General features: G+C 48.2%; 1 protein-coding gene across 3 annotated transcripts; it reads right to left on the bottom strand.

Annotated features, from left to right (window-relative positions):
• Window positions 1–214: 214 nt before the first annotated feature.
• Window positions 215–15,857, bottom strand: NUDT10 (nudix hydrolase 10). Of its 3 annotated transcripts, none has more exons than XM_080651942.1 (3): window positions 15,437–15,857; window positions 4,242–4,782; window positions 3,657–4,071 (listed from the first exon to the last, which is right to left on the bottom strand). In XM_080651942.1, coding segments are annotated over exons 2-3 (483 nt in total). In that variant the 5' UTR covers window positions 4,724–4,782; window positions 15,437–15,857; the 3' UTR covers window positions 3,657–4,070. The 3 variants fall into 3 exon arrangements, with proteins under 3 accessions (XP_080508067.1, XP_080508068.1, XP_080508066.1); XM_080651940.1 differs by lacking the exon at window positions 15,437–15,857 and adding an exon at window positions 5,430–5,603; XM_080651941.1 differs by lacking the exons at window positions 3,657–4,071; window positions 15,437–15,857 and adding an exon at window positions 215–1,409 and having other exon boundaries at window positions 4,242–4,996.
• Between the last annotated feature and the right edge of the window lie 760 nt (window positions 15,858–16,617).

A 16,617-nucleotide genomic window follows, 5' to 3' on the forward strand; every position in this document is an offset into this window, starting at 1 on the left:
AGAGGGGGAAAAAAACATCTCCTAAAACTGGTCTGTAGCAAGGGAAATACTAGCCACTCCAGGGTATGTTGCCCCTCTCTTTTTCAGCATTTGACCTTTTGGGCCAGAAGTGGCACTCCAGAGCCAACATTTTCTAAACAATCTAAAAAATTTTCCTCTTTTTCTCCCCCCCCCGCCTGTGTCTTATATATTAGCTTTAATAAGAATACTGATAACTTTTTAAATTCACCTTTTTATTATGGAAACTGTTAAACATACAAAAGTAGAGAGAAACATATAATGAACCATCATTTAACCATCACCCAACTTCAACAATTATCAAGTAAAGGTCAAACTTGTTTCATCAATATCTTCAATGCATTTAACATCCAGACTTATTATTTTGCAGCAAATTCCAGACAACATACCAACTGTAAATGTTTGAGAATGTATCTATAAAAGATAAAATCTCGTTTGTTTTCAACATAACCACACCACCATTTATCCCAATATCAAATATCAAATCAATTTTCAAATTATCCGGACTGTCTTATAAATGTATTTTACAGTTTGGTCAAATCAGGGCCCCAAAATATCCATATATTACAACTGGTTCACATGTCTCACATTTTACAATAGTTAAGATTTGGAAACATCCCAAATCTCTTTTAATCTATAGGTTCATCCTCCCATTTCTTTCTTTCATCCAGGTCATTCATTTACTGAAGAAACATCTGTCCTATAGAATTTCCTACAGTCTGGATTCTGCTATCATCTCTCCGGTGTATGTTTCTCTGTTCCCTGTATTTTCTACAGATTAGGATTTATATCTAGAGGCACAGTTACATTTAAGTCCAAAATTTTGGCAAATATGTTTCATAGGTGGTATAATGTACTACCATCAGGAGGCACATGTCTCAGATGACATAGATATGAGTAAGAATTTTTGCTTTCTGGTATCTCACAGATGCCTTGAAGCACTTGACACCTGATGTACAAAAGCCACATGTATGTTAGAGAGCATTTATTGTACTAACACCCAATTAGAAGGTGAATGCTTTACCACTCAGTGCCATTACAAAATATTAGTTAGCCAAATCTTCAGTGATATCTACCATATTTCAAGTGATGTCTTGTATGCTAGATATATAAAAAGACCAAGGAAACAAGGTCCTTGCACTCAAGGTCATATAAGCCTGTGGGAAATACAGACACATAATAATAAAAGCACAAAAAAGGCCGTAAGTGCCAAATTAGAAGTCTGTACAGATACAGTGGCAATGAAACAACCTGGAGAATTGTCATTGTAATAAACAGGGAAGAACTGTCCAAAAGCATAGAATGAGCTGTGTTCTTGATGAAAGAGCTCACCTGTGCTTCACAATTCCACTCACCACTGGGTTCACATTCTTGATTCTTTCAAAGTAAATCTGGAAAAAAAAGTCTCATTAATAGTTTTATTGCTTCGTCAATTCCTCTAGTCAGCAAATGTTTATTGGTGGTCTACTATGGTTCATTAACCACTTTTTTATTGGAAAAGCCATCAGTGAATTATCCAATGCAGTTCTGCTGTGAGGCCAGATGAGAGCCCGAGGGAGTAACAGGTTGTCTCAGCTAACATATGAAGCTAAGAAATCAAGAATATCCTAGTAGTAGACATTTCCAATCTCTGGATCAATGACAAATGTCTCCAAATTTTAGCCACAGTTCTAGCTGCTGAGGATACGGGCAGGAATCAGGCTGGGTCCTAGTCCTCCGAGTTCACAGTCTAACAGGCCAACAGACATTCAGAAAGATGATTACAATACTAGAATGATGCTGAAAATACTTCCTGTTTTGTTTGGTGCTTCCAAAAAAGGAGCCCTGAAAAAGAAAACTCTGGCCAGCTGTTAGTCCCGTGGTCTCTACAAACACACTTTCACCTCCCTTTTCTCAGTAAGCGACTATTGATGGAGGAATTGCTTTTTCTTACAATTGGGCTCAACGGAACCGGAAGTGAGAGGTGCAGCTCTAGCTTCAGAGCCTTTCCAAGTTTCTGTCCCAGAAGGTGCCTCTAATGTTGCTGGTACTTTACAAGCTGCTTGTTCCTGCTCCTTCACCCCCTGCCCCAATGTTTGATGTTTCTAAATATAAAACTGTTAAAATCTTTACAATGATCTCAAATGAAAATTTACTCCAACATGTCTTCTTAAAACTTATTTTAAAGATAAGAATAGGCACTTGTACAGCTGGGAAAAAAAATAGCCTTTAAAAAAACATGCTGAAAACAAATTTCTACCTCATGTCTGAAAATATTAATTATCTTTGATCAATGTACTATTTTCTGGGAGGGGTATAAGCTGAAAGATTCATCTGCACATTTTTAGTGCAATCACAACATAAGTAATGCATGGCTGCTATGTAATGACTCTGTAAGCAGAAAACCCCAACTGTGTACTAAACTCATGGAGAATGGAGGCTATAGAGACCATTCCATTTGCTACCGTCCCTGTCAACTGTTTTAGTTTGAAGTTTTGGATTTCTCTTTCAAAATGAAGGGCTTTTTGCTTTTATTTTTCATGTAACCTTTTTAGACTGAACTCCAGAAGCACGTATACCAAGAACTGCCCATGTGAATTTGAAAACTTAACTTACAGTGTGATAACTGTAAAATATTCTGTTGTGATTTAGAAAAGAAAACCTTGGGAGTTTTACACATTGCACAAATTGAAGGTATTTTGGCAATCCAAATATTTCTGAATAAAATACAGCAAATACAGGCTAACAACTCTTAAGTGTTGATAAACATCAACACTGTATTTTTAAATTTGACAAACACATAGCATAGAAGTCAAAACATGCGATTTTGCATTATTATCTCTAAGAACGCCATGGATAAATTAAATCTGCCAGGTATTTGTGGCAGCATTTTAGATGCAGGCAGTTTTCAACCCTAGGTCTGTCTGACTTCAAAGCCCCAATGTAGTTTCTACCACATCCAACTCTCCCTCATGAAACCATCATGTTTTACTTCACTTTTCCACTTCTCAGAGTACTGTTTGCCCACACACATTTAAGATCTGCTAACCTCAGTATTAACAGCTTATCAGGAGACATGCCTAGGGGAATAAAGGTGGTTCAGGAGAGACCCAGGTCTCTCAGCTGGGAGTCCGGATGACAAGCAAGCATCCAGGCAAATGTGAGAGTTTTTCATTCAGCACCCTATATAGATTGCGTGTCACAGACACAACATGTTTGTTCTAAACATTTAAGACAGATTGCTCAGGTGTCCCTCCACTCTGAAAGTCTGCAACAGCTGAATCAAGAAAGGTACCTCACTCAGCTGGGTGTCATCACCAGCTCCCATTCCTGTGGTTACCCATAGTCGGGAAGTTTACCTGGACCGCTGCTAAATTCAAATATGTGCAACAACTTTCTTTCAAAAGCCAGTTTATGTTGAGAAAACCATGGCTGTTCTGAGGGTACCCAGACGGGGCAGTGGGGGCTGGAAGTGGAGCATGCTCCACATCCTCTATGAATAGTTTCCCCGATAAGGTACATGGATGTGCTAAGTGATATTTTGTTAAACTACATTCGGGCCGCACGGGGAATGGCCACTTCCAGTAAGCGGTCAAAACTTTGCAGTTGTGAACAATTTTTGCAAATCAAACTATGTCCACATGAAGAAAGAAATTTCTGAAAAGGGCAAATTAGATCACTTTATTTCTGAAGATAAAGTTATTGTCGAGTACGGCAAGAGCACAAGAAGTCAAATTTCTTAAATATCTTTTAATTCAAAACTGCTCATTTAAACCAGTTCCCACTGCAGCAGGTCTTGCTGACAGGGGCTAACACTGCGCATGAGGAAACAACCGAGGAAAGAAAACGAATGAGATGCCAGACAACCAAGGTGAACAGACTGTAAACGCCTTTGCTACAAAACCACAAGCCTGGTGCCCACAGTGCACACACGCGCGCTCTCTCACACACACCACCCAAGGGCTGGGCGAGCAGCTAAGGCACCTTTCAGAAGCGCCCACGTGAACTAGGTTACACGGCAAGAAGCGATTCTCCAAGCTTCTGAAAAACGGGCAACTTGTCCACCGACAGCGCCTGGCAAGTGAGACAGTTTGCAAGCGAGATTGAGAGTCTGCCAAGGAAACAAAAGGCGCCCCCTCCCCCGGGGAGCCCGCACGGGCACTGGGGGTGCGCGGGCACTGGGTGCTGTGGGCGGGCGGGCGGGCGGGCGGGAAGCAGGGGGTCTGCGCAGGAGCGGTACATACTAGGGGTCGCTCCCGGGCACGGAGTTTCCATTGGTGGGGGGACCGCCCAGCTTTAGTTTCTGCAGGTACTCGGCATGCACGGGCTTGTGGCACTGGAGGACCTTGATGGCATCTTCGATTTTGAACCACTCTCGCTTCCTGCCAATGCTCACCGAGTCTTCCCAGTCCTCCAGAACCTCGGTGACGGTCAGGACGTACACGTAGGTCCTGTGCTTGGGGTCCTGGTTCTGCTCGAAGACGCCCAGGAGCCGGCCCAACTTCCCCTTGACGCCCGCCTCCTCATACACCTCTCGCACGGCCGCGCCGCTCGGCTCCTCCTCGGGCTCCATGCCCCCGCCCGGCACGATCCAGCGGTCCGGGTAGCGGCTGCTGCTCACCAGCAGCACCTCGTCCTCGCGCTCGCTGCGGAAGCACAGGCACGCCGCCCTCTTCTTGAAGCCCTCGGGGTCGTACGTGCGCGTCTGGTTCGGCTTGCACTTCATCCTCCAGGTTGCCCGCTCCGCTCGTCGCCGCTGGGGTCGCGTGGCCGCCGGCTCAGCCGCTGCGGAGAGAATGGGCCGCTGGCTGCGCGGGGTGGGAGGAGAGCGCCGCAGCCCCGAGCCCGGAGCCTTAGAGCCCAGGAGGCGGGGGCGGGGCGCGTGGGGCGGGGGCGGCCGCGCGGACGTCAGTCAGTCCGCCCTCCGCGCCGGGGTCCGAGCGCACACGCCTGCGTGGACCCGGCGCCGCCGCTCCGCACGCAGCCCCCCGGCGGCTCCCGCGCGCGTCGCCCCCTCCGCGCCGCCCCGCAGGGTAGAGGGGGGTGAGGCGGCTTCGCGTGCGCGTCCGCGTGCGCGCCCGCGCCCGCGTCCCTTCCCACGTGCGCGTTCCCGCTGGAGGGCGAGGGGCGGGAGCGGGGGTCTCGCGACTCCCGCAGCGCGGCGCCTGGGGCCCAGTGCGCAGGCGCCCCGCCCCTCTCTGGCTGGGAATCTCCTTCACGCGGGGTTGCGTGCACCGCATTGGGACTGGGGCTGGCGCTGGCTGCGCTTCTCCGCACCGCCCACCAGCTTCAGGAAACACACAGGCAGCCGTCCTCCACGCAGTAGAGTCAAGTGCATCTTCCTCGTCGCCCATCAGGAACGGTACCTGCTCACTGATACCCAGGCCGGGCTTTGTCAGAATGATCCTGGCCTTCTTGCATCAGAGTCTTACCTAATCTTTGCTGAGTCATGGCATGCAGTCTTATTTCTTTAACAGGTTCTTCCCGCTGCCAGGCATCTTGGCACAGCCCGTAACTGGACGCTTTTCTTCAACGTCTCCCCTGTTCCTGGGTGTCTTCATCAGTAAGCCCCTCGCCTACTTGCATTTGCCTCATGTCCCCCCAACAGCTGGGGGACCACCCCACATAGTGTTTATGACACCCCAAGGAGCTCCGCCCTCCACACCCTCCCCCCTTCTCTCTCTCTCTCTCTCTCTCTCCTTGGTCAGTGCTGGGGGGGGGGGTGTGGAAAACAGGCCTAAGGGAACCCCTTCATAGTCTACATTGTGATTTTTAGAAGCCTCCTGGCATGGGACCGCAGCAAGGCCACTTGGTGCTCTGGCAGCTCTCTGGATGCTCATCCCATCCTCTAGGCCCAGCAGCGGCCCCAGCCCCAGCCAAAAATTCAACCACCGAAAGCTTTCCCTCACCTGCTTAGTTTCTGTATTGTTTTCCTACTCTAGGAGTAGCAGGAGCCTTATGGAGAAGGCCTCTGATGTCCCTCAACCTTTGCCATATTGCAACTTGGTGCATCTCTGTCTCCCCCTCACCCACAGACACTGCTGGCACCGGGCAGGTAAGTTCCTCCACACCTCACTCCTCCAATGAAATCATTCCTTATTCCAGCGGAAATTGACTGAGATGTAAATGGAAAGTAGTTATGAAACATACAGTCCAATGTTTAAACTACAAGTTAGTTCAGCTTCCCAGGGTCTGCGCCACCCCATTGATACCCAGAACAGCTCATAAAGTGATCCTGTTCATTGCAACACACATTGGCAATATCTAGAGCATAATGTGATACAAAGGTATGGGTCGTACATGAAGACAATGATTAAATGGAGGCATAAAGAGAATGACTTGAACCAACAAAGACACAACTGGTACTGACCATGTTTTAGTGATCGACAGGTGATCAGGAACATATGTAGGAATGAAACACCCATGATTAAAAACAAATGAGGAAAGTAGGTTTTAGCAGGCTGTCTCCCTCAGTGTGTCCATGCTCACAAGTACACACGTGATGTTAAACCACTAGAAAAACAGCTATTACAATCAGGATCTAGGCAAAGATACCTCCTCATCACCAAGACCATTAATGTTGTTTTAGTGTTCTTTCCAGTGTAATGAGATTGTAAAGAGAAGAAAAGACTATCGTTTTGGTTAAGAAGGCAAAATTGTCATTATTTGCAGGTGATATGGATATGTTCTGGGAAAACACCCAAGAAATGGTATATATATAAATCCCTTTAAATGGTAGAATGAAATAGTAATATTTATCATACCAAGATCTTTCATGTATGCCGGCAATAATCATGTAAATTTGGGATGGGGAACCCTGGCCGGTGTGGCTCATGGGGTTGGGCATCACCCCCTGCAGTGAAAATTTGCCAGTTCAGTTCCCAGACAGGGCATATGCCAGGGTTGCAGGCTCAATCCCGGGAAGGAGGCTTGCAGGAGGCAGCTGATTGGATTGATGCATATCTCCCTCTCCCTTCTCTTTCTCTATAAATCAATAAAAACATTTATAAAGTTAGAATGGGGAAATGACATTCACAGTAGCAATATCAACCACCCCAAAATAGATTTTACCATGGGATCCTAAAAATAGGGTTAGGACATTGTAGTAGGAAATGATAAACGTGTACTCAGCTTTGAGCGATGATTTGAATAAATCTGAGGGACCTGTAGCTAAGGCGGGATACAGCGCTGATGTCTGGGCGGAGGAGTGGTCCGACCAGGCCCCAGCCACATCACAGGTCTACTTCGCAATGCCAGGTCCTATCTGTTGTCTCACCAGAGGGGCCGTTTTCTAGTTTATTCTGTTACTTTTACATCCGAATATGCCCCTGCAATATGCCTCTGCGGGGGTATGCCTATTGGAAGGGAGAGGAATAGCAGCATTATAATATGGAAAGAGGGGCGGGCTGGATTCCTCCTGGCAAAGACATACATAGGAGGTTACTGGATAAATGGAGCCACAGCTTACAGGTTTCGTACAAGGCCCAGGAAAATTTGAAATTAGTTTTTTGTCCCCAGAATTTCATAAACCACCTTTACCACTCGCCCATTAGAACAACAGGGAAGATAGTTGTGACTTTTTCTAAAGAGGGGTTAAAATCATTTCTGAGAGACTAGCCTTCTACCAAACCTTCTGGTTTGTCCACAGGTTAGTGTTTCTCCAGTGACACTCAAGGTCATTCGATGAACCGCCATAATAGTAACCTGTTACAATAAGAACTGCGATTTGTGCCTGCGTGCCTGCGTCCCCTCCCACATCGTCCTTGGCATGGGAGATGGAACTCCCTTTGTGCAGGGGACAATGGCAAATGTGAAGCGAGCTGAGAATTAACAAGTGCTTGCACTCCGCCAACAAGATGACAAAAATATGGAAAAGCTAGGCCTAGGCGGGTGACGAGAGACCCGTGGCCCGTGCATGCCCTTCACCCAGCTGCCTGAACCAAATGCCAGAAATGTGAGCGAGACCATCCTAGAGCATGAGCCACCCCAGCAGAGCCACTTAGCGGACAGGGCCCTGAGCACAGGTGCATGAGGAGGCCTTCTGAGAGAGAACAGCAGAAGGAGCACTCCGCTGAGCCCAGCTACCATTGTTGAGCCGCAGAATTGTGAGGGCAAGAATTGGCTGTTGTTTCAAGTCACTAAATGGGGGCGGGGCTGGTGTGTTATACATCCAAAGCTAGCTGGTACGACTATTCACTGCCACCCATCTATATCCCACAGAAATAAGGAGAGGGAACATTTTTAGAGTAGAAATTTCACCTCTGCTTGAAGAGGTTGACATCGGACTTTCCCTGGAGTCCAAAGCAGAAGGGATGAGGCTAAGACAGGCAATCTTTGCTGTGAATAGTCTATGTGCCAGGCCCTGTGTTGAGCACTGTGTCCTTTTAAACTGACAGGCAATTGAATCTTAAGGAGGCAGTTATTATTTGCATTTCATAGAAGAGATGGCTTAGAGTTTGCACTTCAATGCGTCTTCATGCCTCTCTAGCCGGTGCAGTCACAGTATCACCGGGTTTTGTCAAAAGGATTATTTTCATCGAGAGCTATGTTTTTTTGTGACATTCTTTGATGACATTCAGAGTTGAGTACTTGGGTAAGGTGTTCATTTGTTCAGAGTCACTGAGTTCAAAGAAAGTTATTTTCCCATGTGGATGTTCTTCTCTTGCACAATATAGTATAAAGAACACCCAAATGCCTGTCTCTCTCAGCAATTATGTGTGTCATCTTGAGATGTTACTTAACAACTCCAAGTTCAGTTCCCCCAGTGAGCATGAAATGGAAAAAGCGATACAAAAAAAGAAGATAATCTATTTTGCCATGACTCCCAGCACTGATTGTAATTTATTGACGGTCTGCATTATTTTATGCACTAAATATATATTTACCCACAAACTTGGAAAATGAGTGTCAAGATCCCCCTTAAGCAGATTACGAAACAGGCTGAGATGGGTTAAGTAAGTAAGGCAGTAAGTGATGGAGCAGAGATGGTCACCTTGGTTTGCCTGACTCCAAAACACTCACTAGGACATATTTCCCACCTGTTCCGAGCTGCTGAGGTGCACACGCATGTCATGGCCTTGGTACAGCTTCCTCCTCTCCCATTATTTCCTCCCAGGATGTGCAGGCTCCCAGCAGAGCATCGCTTCATGTCATGGTCTAAAGGTAAGAGGATCTGCTCCGAGACCAACAAGGTTGGGATGCGTATTCCTGCATTTTTTTTCTGAGTTAGGAAGGAGCAGGCAGATTGGACAGTGACAGTGTCATTGGAAGCATTGTCGTGGGGTATTGACAGAGTGACAGGGCATGACAGAGGCCACATGGATCACAGAGGACTGTTGTTATTGTAACTGAGAGATTTAAAGGGAAGGAAGAGTGACTATAGGTAGCTCTGTACATATCGTTTCACTTGGGGAGGTTTGGCAGGGTGAGTCTTTCAAATCCCTCTCCGTATTTCCCCAGATTCTTTGCTTCTTTTTGTACAGTGTTTCTCCTGAACCACAGAAGTGCCTTCATAGTGGGTCATACTAGGTTGCTCAGGAAAGACTTGTCAAAGACAACGCGATCAAATGAAATATACCTCCCCTGGCCTGGTGCCTGGGTGGGGGGCACGGCCTAAGGTCCCCGGCCTGGCACCGGGGCAGGGGGGCGCACCTTGAGGTCCCCCATCAAGCCCTGCTGGGCCGGGGGCATGGCCCGAGGTCCCCCAGACTGGCGCTAGGGCGGGTGGGCGTGGCCAGAGGTCCCCCAGCCTGGGCCCGGGTGAGGGGGGGCACACCTTGAGGTCCCCCATCAAGCCCCACTGGGGAGGGGACGCAGCCTGAGGTACCCCGTCAAGCTCTGCCGCGCGAGGGGCACGGCCTGAATTCCCCCGTCAAGCAACTCTGAGAGGGGGTCATGCTGTGAGGTCCCCCTTTAAGCCCCACCGGGTGGGGGACGCGGTCTGAGAACCCCCGTCTAGTCCCACCAAGCGGGTGGCTCAGTCTCAGGTCCCTGGCCCAACCAGGGTGGGGGGGCGCAACTTGAAGTCCCCCGTCAAGCCCCGCTGGGCAGGGGGCGTTGCCTGAGTTCCAGCGGCCTGGCACCAGGGGCGGAGGGCGCGGCTTGAGGTCCTCTGTCAAGCCCCACTGAGCAGGGCGGCGGGGGGGGGGGTGGGCACAGTCTCAGGTCCCCTGCCCCGGCCCAGCGCCACACAGCCTCAGGTCCCTGCTGATTGCTCTTTAAGGCTAGTTACGGGAACTATGCCTCTGCTGTGGGCGCATCCATCTTTGTGACGGTGTGACGGTCAATTTGCACATTCCCTGTTTATTAGATAGGACGGCACCGAAGTGCATTCAATGGTGTGGACACAAAGATGGAGGGATGTTTATTCCAGATGATGGAGGATGTCTAGCCCACTCTCTCAAAGAGGCAGCACATGCCGATTCCTCGTTCACTCCCTCAGGTTCCCTGATTGTGATGTCCTCTTTCCCCCGATGCTGTGCCCTCTGTAGATTTCTAATTTGGCACCGAAACCCTGCCTGGTGCTTCTTGGGTCCTGCATCAGAGTCAAGTGTGAATCCTCACACACTCTTCAAGGCCTGCAAGACCTGGGCCCTGTTTCCTCTTGGACTTTATCGGTATGATTGTCCCCTTCAGCCACTCATCCCCAAGTCACCTGGACCCCTACAGGTCTGGATCTTGTCAGCCTGGCTCCCTCTGCAGCATCTTTGCTCTAGCTAATCCATCTGCCTGGAATGCTCCTCACTCACATCAGCCTGAGTACCGAGCTCCCTCCATAAAGGCCTGGCTTAGCCCTCTCCTGCTCTCCGAGGCCTGCCTGCCTTAGCCCTCACCTGCTCTCCGAGGCCTGCCCAGGCCACCATATTTTATATTGCTAAGTGCAGGCATCCTCCCCCACCCCCACCCCACCCCCATGTTCCTCATCCCCTTTACCTTGGCCTAAATTGTCCGTTTGGCATGCCACTCACCAGCTAGCTGACTATGTTCTTTACTTCTTTGTTATGTGGGTTGCTTATCTCTCGCCTCCCCCATGGCCCCGGCCTGAATACAAGCTCCCTGATCTTAGGGATCATTGTCCCTTGTTCACTGGTATATCTCAAGCAGCCCAGAACTTTGCTGAGCACACACTGGAGTCAGCCGGACAATATCTGTTGACGTGAGGAAGAGTGTCTGTCTCCCCCACTGCATTGCGACAGCCTTGAGGACAAGGGCCTTGTTTCTTGGTCTCTGTCAACCCCCTTCCAGGACACTTTCTGATACAACTGGACAGGCACTGCTGAATATTTGTGGGATGGGGAAGTGACAGTAATAGAGAAAACATTTCTGCTTCCAAACTAGTGTTTCCTGTAGGTGCCCTCTGTGTTAGCACCATGCGTGTGCCAGCTGCCATGCAAACTCTGCTAGTCAGCTGGGAGGTCTATTAAATGCTCACCTGAGGATATGTTTTTTACTGATTTTAGAAAGGAGAGAGAGAGAGAGAGAGAGAGAGAGAGAGAGAGAGAGAGAAACATGTATGTGAGAGAGAAACATTGATCGGTTACCTCCTGTATGCATTCTGATCAGGGATCAAACCTGCAACCTGGGTATACGCCCTGACAGGGAGTTGAACCTGCCACCTCTCCGTGGACAGGACGAAGCTCCAACCCAAGGAGGACACCTGCCAGGTCAGCAGGGACATATTTCAGAGCCAGAATCTGATCCACTGTCTGCAGATCCCTCCGCAGGACCTTTGCTGTCGCTAATCCATCTGCCTGGAATGCTCCTCACCCACACCTGCTTCCTCCATCTCAGAGGAAGTATCCTTGCCTTGTTGATTCGGGCGAACTTTCTGATGGTGCAGTTCTCAGTATAGTTGTAAAGCCATCATAAAGTGAGCACAGTTCTTCCTACACAGCATGACTTAGGGTGGTGGTTCCCGGTCTCACTCATTCATCACCATTTTAATCTGTGCAGGACATGTGCTATACTGGTGTTTACATCTAATATTTTATTGTATGTTGTGTAAATGGAAGCATCATTGTGAATAAAGTACATTTACATAATTAAACACAATGAAAGCCAAACAGTAGAATGAAGTAATTGAAATATAGGTTGAGATTAATGTTAAGTAATAATACACGTAATGATGGGTACCTGCTCTGGGCACTTCACCATCTTCTTTCATGTAATCCTAATAAACACCCTCAAAGAAACTATTTCCATTTTTATGGGGGAGAATGTTGAGATCAATGACATTGTCTAAACTGCCCAGGATCTGACAGGTTGTAGGCAGCCACATGAGGTGGAAACTCGGGCTCCTGGAGGCTAGCACTCTGCAAGGCCTGAGAGTGGCCAGACCCCCATAGCTTGCCCCCAGCAGTCCTGTCCTACCATTCCCTTTCTTTTGTTCACAGATACAGCTGTCTGACATTGTCATCCCATCTCCTAGCAGTTTAGAAGCTCTTCATCCCAGAGGTCTCCCCAGCCCCTTTGGACAAAGGTTGGTGTATTCCACCCTGATTTCTGTGGCCACATGGACGGTGACTACGCAGAGTCCTTGTGAATGCTGCAGTCATTGCTATTTACATCCTGTTTGTGCCCGTGATGAGTGTGGATCCCGAGGAGGGTCCTTTGCTGCACAGCTCGTTTCCCTGTTCTTGGCAGGATGCCCTTCCCTTCCAAGAGATATGAACCCAGCCTAGGAGGGGACATAGCTTACTTATCAAGACACGGTGCACCCACAGGCCCAGGCACCATGAGACCCTCTCCCTCAGAGGCAAAACAGGTTTCTCAGGGTTCCACACTGTTGCACAAATTCCACAGGCTCCTTAGAGTAAGACAGCCAGGCACGTACAGTGATGTTTGGTGTCAGAAATGGGTTCAGGTAGTATTCTTGCCTTGTTGCTTGGGGCAAACTTTCTGATGGTGCAGTTACTTATAAAGGAATCCTGTTTGTTTGGTTTTGTTTGATTCTTGAACTGCAACATTGGATGAGATGAGGAAAAAAAATCTATGAGAGTCTACCATGTTTCAGGGATTTACATATCTCACCGATAATTTTCATAAAATCCTTATGGCGGCCCTCCGCGTCGCACTTTTCCAGTTTCACAGAGGAGGAAATGAAGGCTCAGGGGGACAGGTAACTTGGTCCTGGTCACACAGCCAGGAAGTTGCAGAGATGGGATTTAGAAGAACTGTCACAATTATTGCATGTATGGATCAACATACCCCACATTAAAAAAATAGAAAAAATCATGCTTTTGACAATATCAATGTAAATTTAAAAATTGCATTCATTTACTATATCATTATTCTCTTTTTAGAGCTTTAGTCACAAGAAACAATTCTTTTCCCTTACATAAAATATCTATCTAAAAACAGGGAATATGCTAATTAGCCAGGCATCACGACCGCTCAGGAGGAGGCTGCATCAGGATCCAGAAGGAGCCGTGGGCACAGATGGGCAGGAGGGGACTGCGTGCAGTCCCCAGCCCCAGCGGTTGCGGGGAGGCTGGGGCTGGGGGCGGGCCAGAGTGGAGACACAGCACACAGGAGCACCTGCCCTCACCCCAGTGGACACTATGTGGCGGCCAGCACTACGCGGGTCAGGCACGGGTTCCAGCCCCCTGCGGGGTGCCTCTCTCTTGGCGGGAGGCGGGGCGCCTCCTCGCGTGATTTCAATAGCGTGCTGGGCCTCTAGTTGGGTTTATAATAACATTAGAGTTGGGGTGTCAGGTAACAAAAGGCATATGCATGACTAAGTCCTGGGAGTAGTTGCTTTAAGCCATATTGTGTGCTGAGTATTGTGTGATGTAGAAGCACCTGGACAAATGGACCAGATTTCCAGCCCTCCAGCACCTAGCGTCCAGGAGGGTTTTCATGGCACCCGACATGGAGAAGCCACACATATAGTGCCTCCGTGGAAAACGGACTGTACTGCCGCCAGGGTGGTTTGCTGTCCATGATTCCATATGAAATAAATGAACTCAACAGACCTTCAGCAACACCCACCATGTTTTCTGCAGTGGCCTTCACACAGGACGTGCAGACAGCAAGCACAACGTATTTCTAGTCTTCAAGTATCTCATAGGAAAGCTAACAAAAGGGTGGAATGTAATTCATGAATTACAAGTCTCCACAGGGTACCTTTGCCGGCAAGAGAGGAACGTGGAAGAGGAGACACAGAATTGGAGGAAGAGAGAATAGAGGCAATAGGAGCAGGAGTCAGATCAGAGGCACCGAGTCCTTGTGACTCTGCACATGCGTGGCTATCCCTGAAAATTCTATTGTTTGCGGCTCACAGACTTGATCTCATATTCCTGAGTAGTTATGATTTTCACCAAAACAGTTAATGGAATTTCCAGTCTTGTATTCATCAATTTTTAAATGATTTTTTGCACCATCACTCCGTATTTGCAAAGACTAGAGGAATTTCCAAAGTTCTCCCAGTGTGAGGACATTTCAGACAATTGAGAGATTATTAGAAAGGCCTACACTCATCATGAAGCCAGGAAGTCAGCAATGCATGGGCACTGGAAGCTACTGAATATAGGGGGCTGGGATGTAGTGAGAAATGCTCCCTGTTCCAGGCACTGTAGCAGGCTCTGGGGTTAGAGGGTCATTCAAGCTGATCCAGCTGTCTACGTGCTGAAATTCAGCAGGTGGATCTTAACCCCAGTGGTCTGCAAAGATTTGTCAAATTTGTGTATCAAGGAGGTGTTTTATTCTCTCTCTCTCTCTCTCTCTCTTTTTTCCTCCCTCTCCCCCCCCCCCTCTTTCTCTGCCGAACTCAGCTAGGATATAGGGTATTGGAGCCAGTCTGTCTGACTCTAAAGCCTCAAAGAATGTCTATGACATCAGACCCTTTGCATAACGATTTATTTCAATGTAATTCAGAGCCACTACCTGCAAGTTCCCTGACTGTGTTTGCCTGCCGCTGCTCCACAGAGAACCTTGGAACTGAAAGTCCTCTTATCTAAAGGTCAGGGACAGAATGGGCAGCTCCAGCATCCAGACTTCACCCTGACTGAGCATGGCACCGCCTTCCCAGAAAGCGGCCTTTTTGCTGCTGTCCCACTTCAAGCCTTGATCTTGCCCCATATTGCCGTTAGTCTTCACTGCACACCATTCAGAACTCTCTGCACTGTGCCCTTCACAGTTCCTACTTTAATTTGCACCTCAGAGCCACACGTGGTTATGCTGGGCCAGAAATTATTCCTCCTCCTGTCCAGTAGGTTGTTGAACACAGAGAATTGCCTTCACCACCACAGATCCAATACACCGATAACGTAAATGTTAGCTTTGTGTTGCTGCATAGCAAATTGCCACACATTTGGCGGCTTAAATCAACACATTTATTATTTCACAGTTTCCATGGGCCAGAGGTGGGGCATGGATCACGTGAGTTCTCTGTAGCGTCTCCTGAGGCTGAAATCAAGGTGTCAGCTTGGTGGGGTCTTACCTGGAGGCTCGGGGGAAGCTGCCTCCCAGCTCACTGAGGTGGTTAGCAGGTGCAACTCCTGTGGTGGCAGGACAGGCCCCACATCCTTGTGGGTGGGGCGGGGGGGGCTGCTCTCAGATTCCAGAGGCTGCCTGTGTTTCCCGTCATGTGGCTCCCTCCATCTTCAAGGAAGCAGTGTGGTGCCGAGTTCTTCCTGTGCTTCCAAGTTCCCTCGCTTCTGCTGCTGCTGCTAGACAGCGAGGACTGTCTGCTCTTAAATGGCTCCTTCTTAGATTAGGCTCTTTGGATAATCCAGGATAATCTCCCTGTTTTAAGGCCCACAGTCTAGTAACCTGAATTATATCTACAAAATCCCTTTAGCCACATAAGCTAACACACATGTGCAAGTGATAACTCCTCTTGTTCACAGTCCTGGGATTATGCTGGGAAATATCCGGAGACCAGTTTTAGAATTCTGCCTACCACAGCCTTTGATAACTGCCAGTTAATTATTTATGAAAATCCTGTTTTGTGACCCTTTTGTCTGTACTCCTGTGAACACACTGCCCCCTCTTTATTGACATACATCATGTCATCATAGAGTTTTACTTCAACAACAGGCTTGTTCCTTCTCAAGTGTATTAGTTGAGGCTCGCTCTCTCTCTCTCTCTCTCTCTCTCTCTCTCTCTCTCTCTCTCTCTCTCTCTCCCTTCCTCCCTCTCTCACTCCCTCCCTTTCTCCCTCCCTCCCTCCCATCTTTAGGGCCATTTATCCTCCCCTTGAAAGCAAAGAAGCCTCCTGTAGAACGTTGTGTACACTCACTGTCCTCAGTTCCTCTCCTCCCATTCTCTCTGATTCATATTTCAATCAAGCTTATACAGCTTCTGTTAACATGCAGCTGTTCTGCTCGGGGTAACAATGACATCAATATTTCTAAATCAAATGCCTATCTCACAATCCTCTCCTTAATGACCCATTCATAATTTTTGTACAGAGTTGATCACTCCCTTTACCTAGAAGTACTTCCCTCGTGTATTATTCGGGGTTCTCTAGAGAAACAAAACTGATAGGATACACACACACACACACACGAAGTGAATTATTCTAAGGAAGTGGCTCATGCAATTGTGGAGACTGAGAAGTCCCCGGAGCTGGTGATGTCTCCAAGCTGGAGTCCCAGGAAAGCCCATGGTGTAAGTTCA

The sequence above is a fragment of the Plecotus auritus genome (genome assembly GCF_963455305.1).
Source record: "Plecotus auritus genome assembly, chromosome: X".
Classification (NCBI taxonomy): Eukaryota; Metazoa; Chordata; class Mammalia; order Chiroptera; family Vespertilionidae; genus Plecotus; species Plecotus auritus.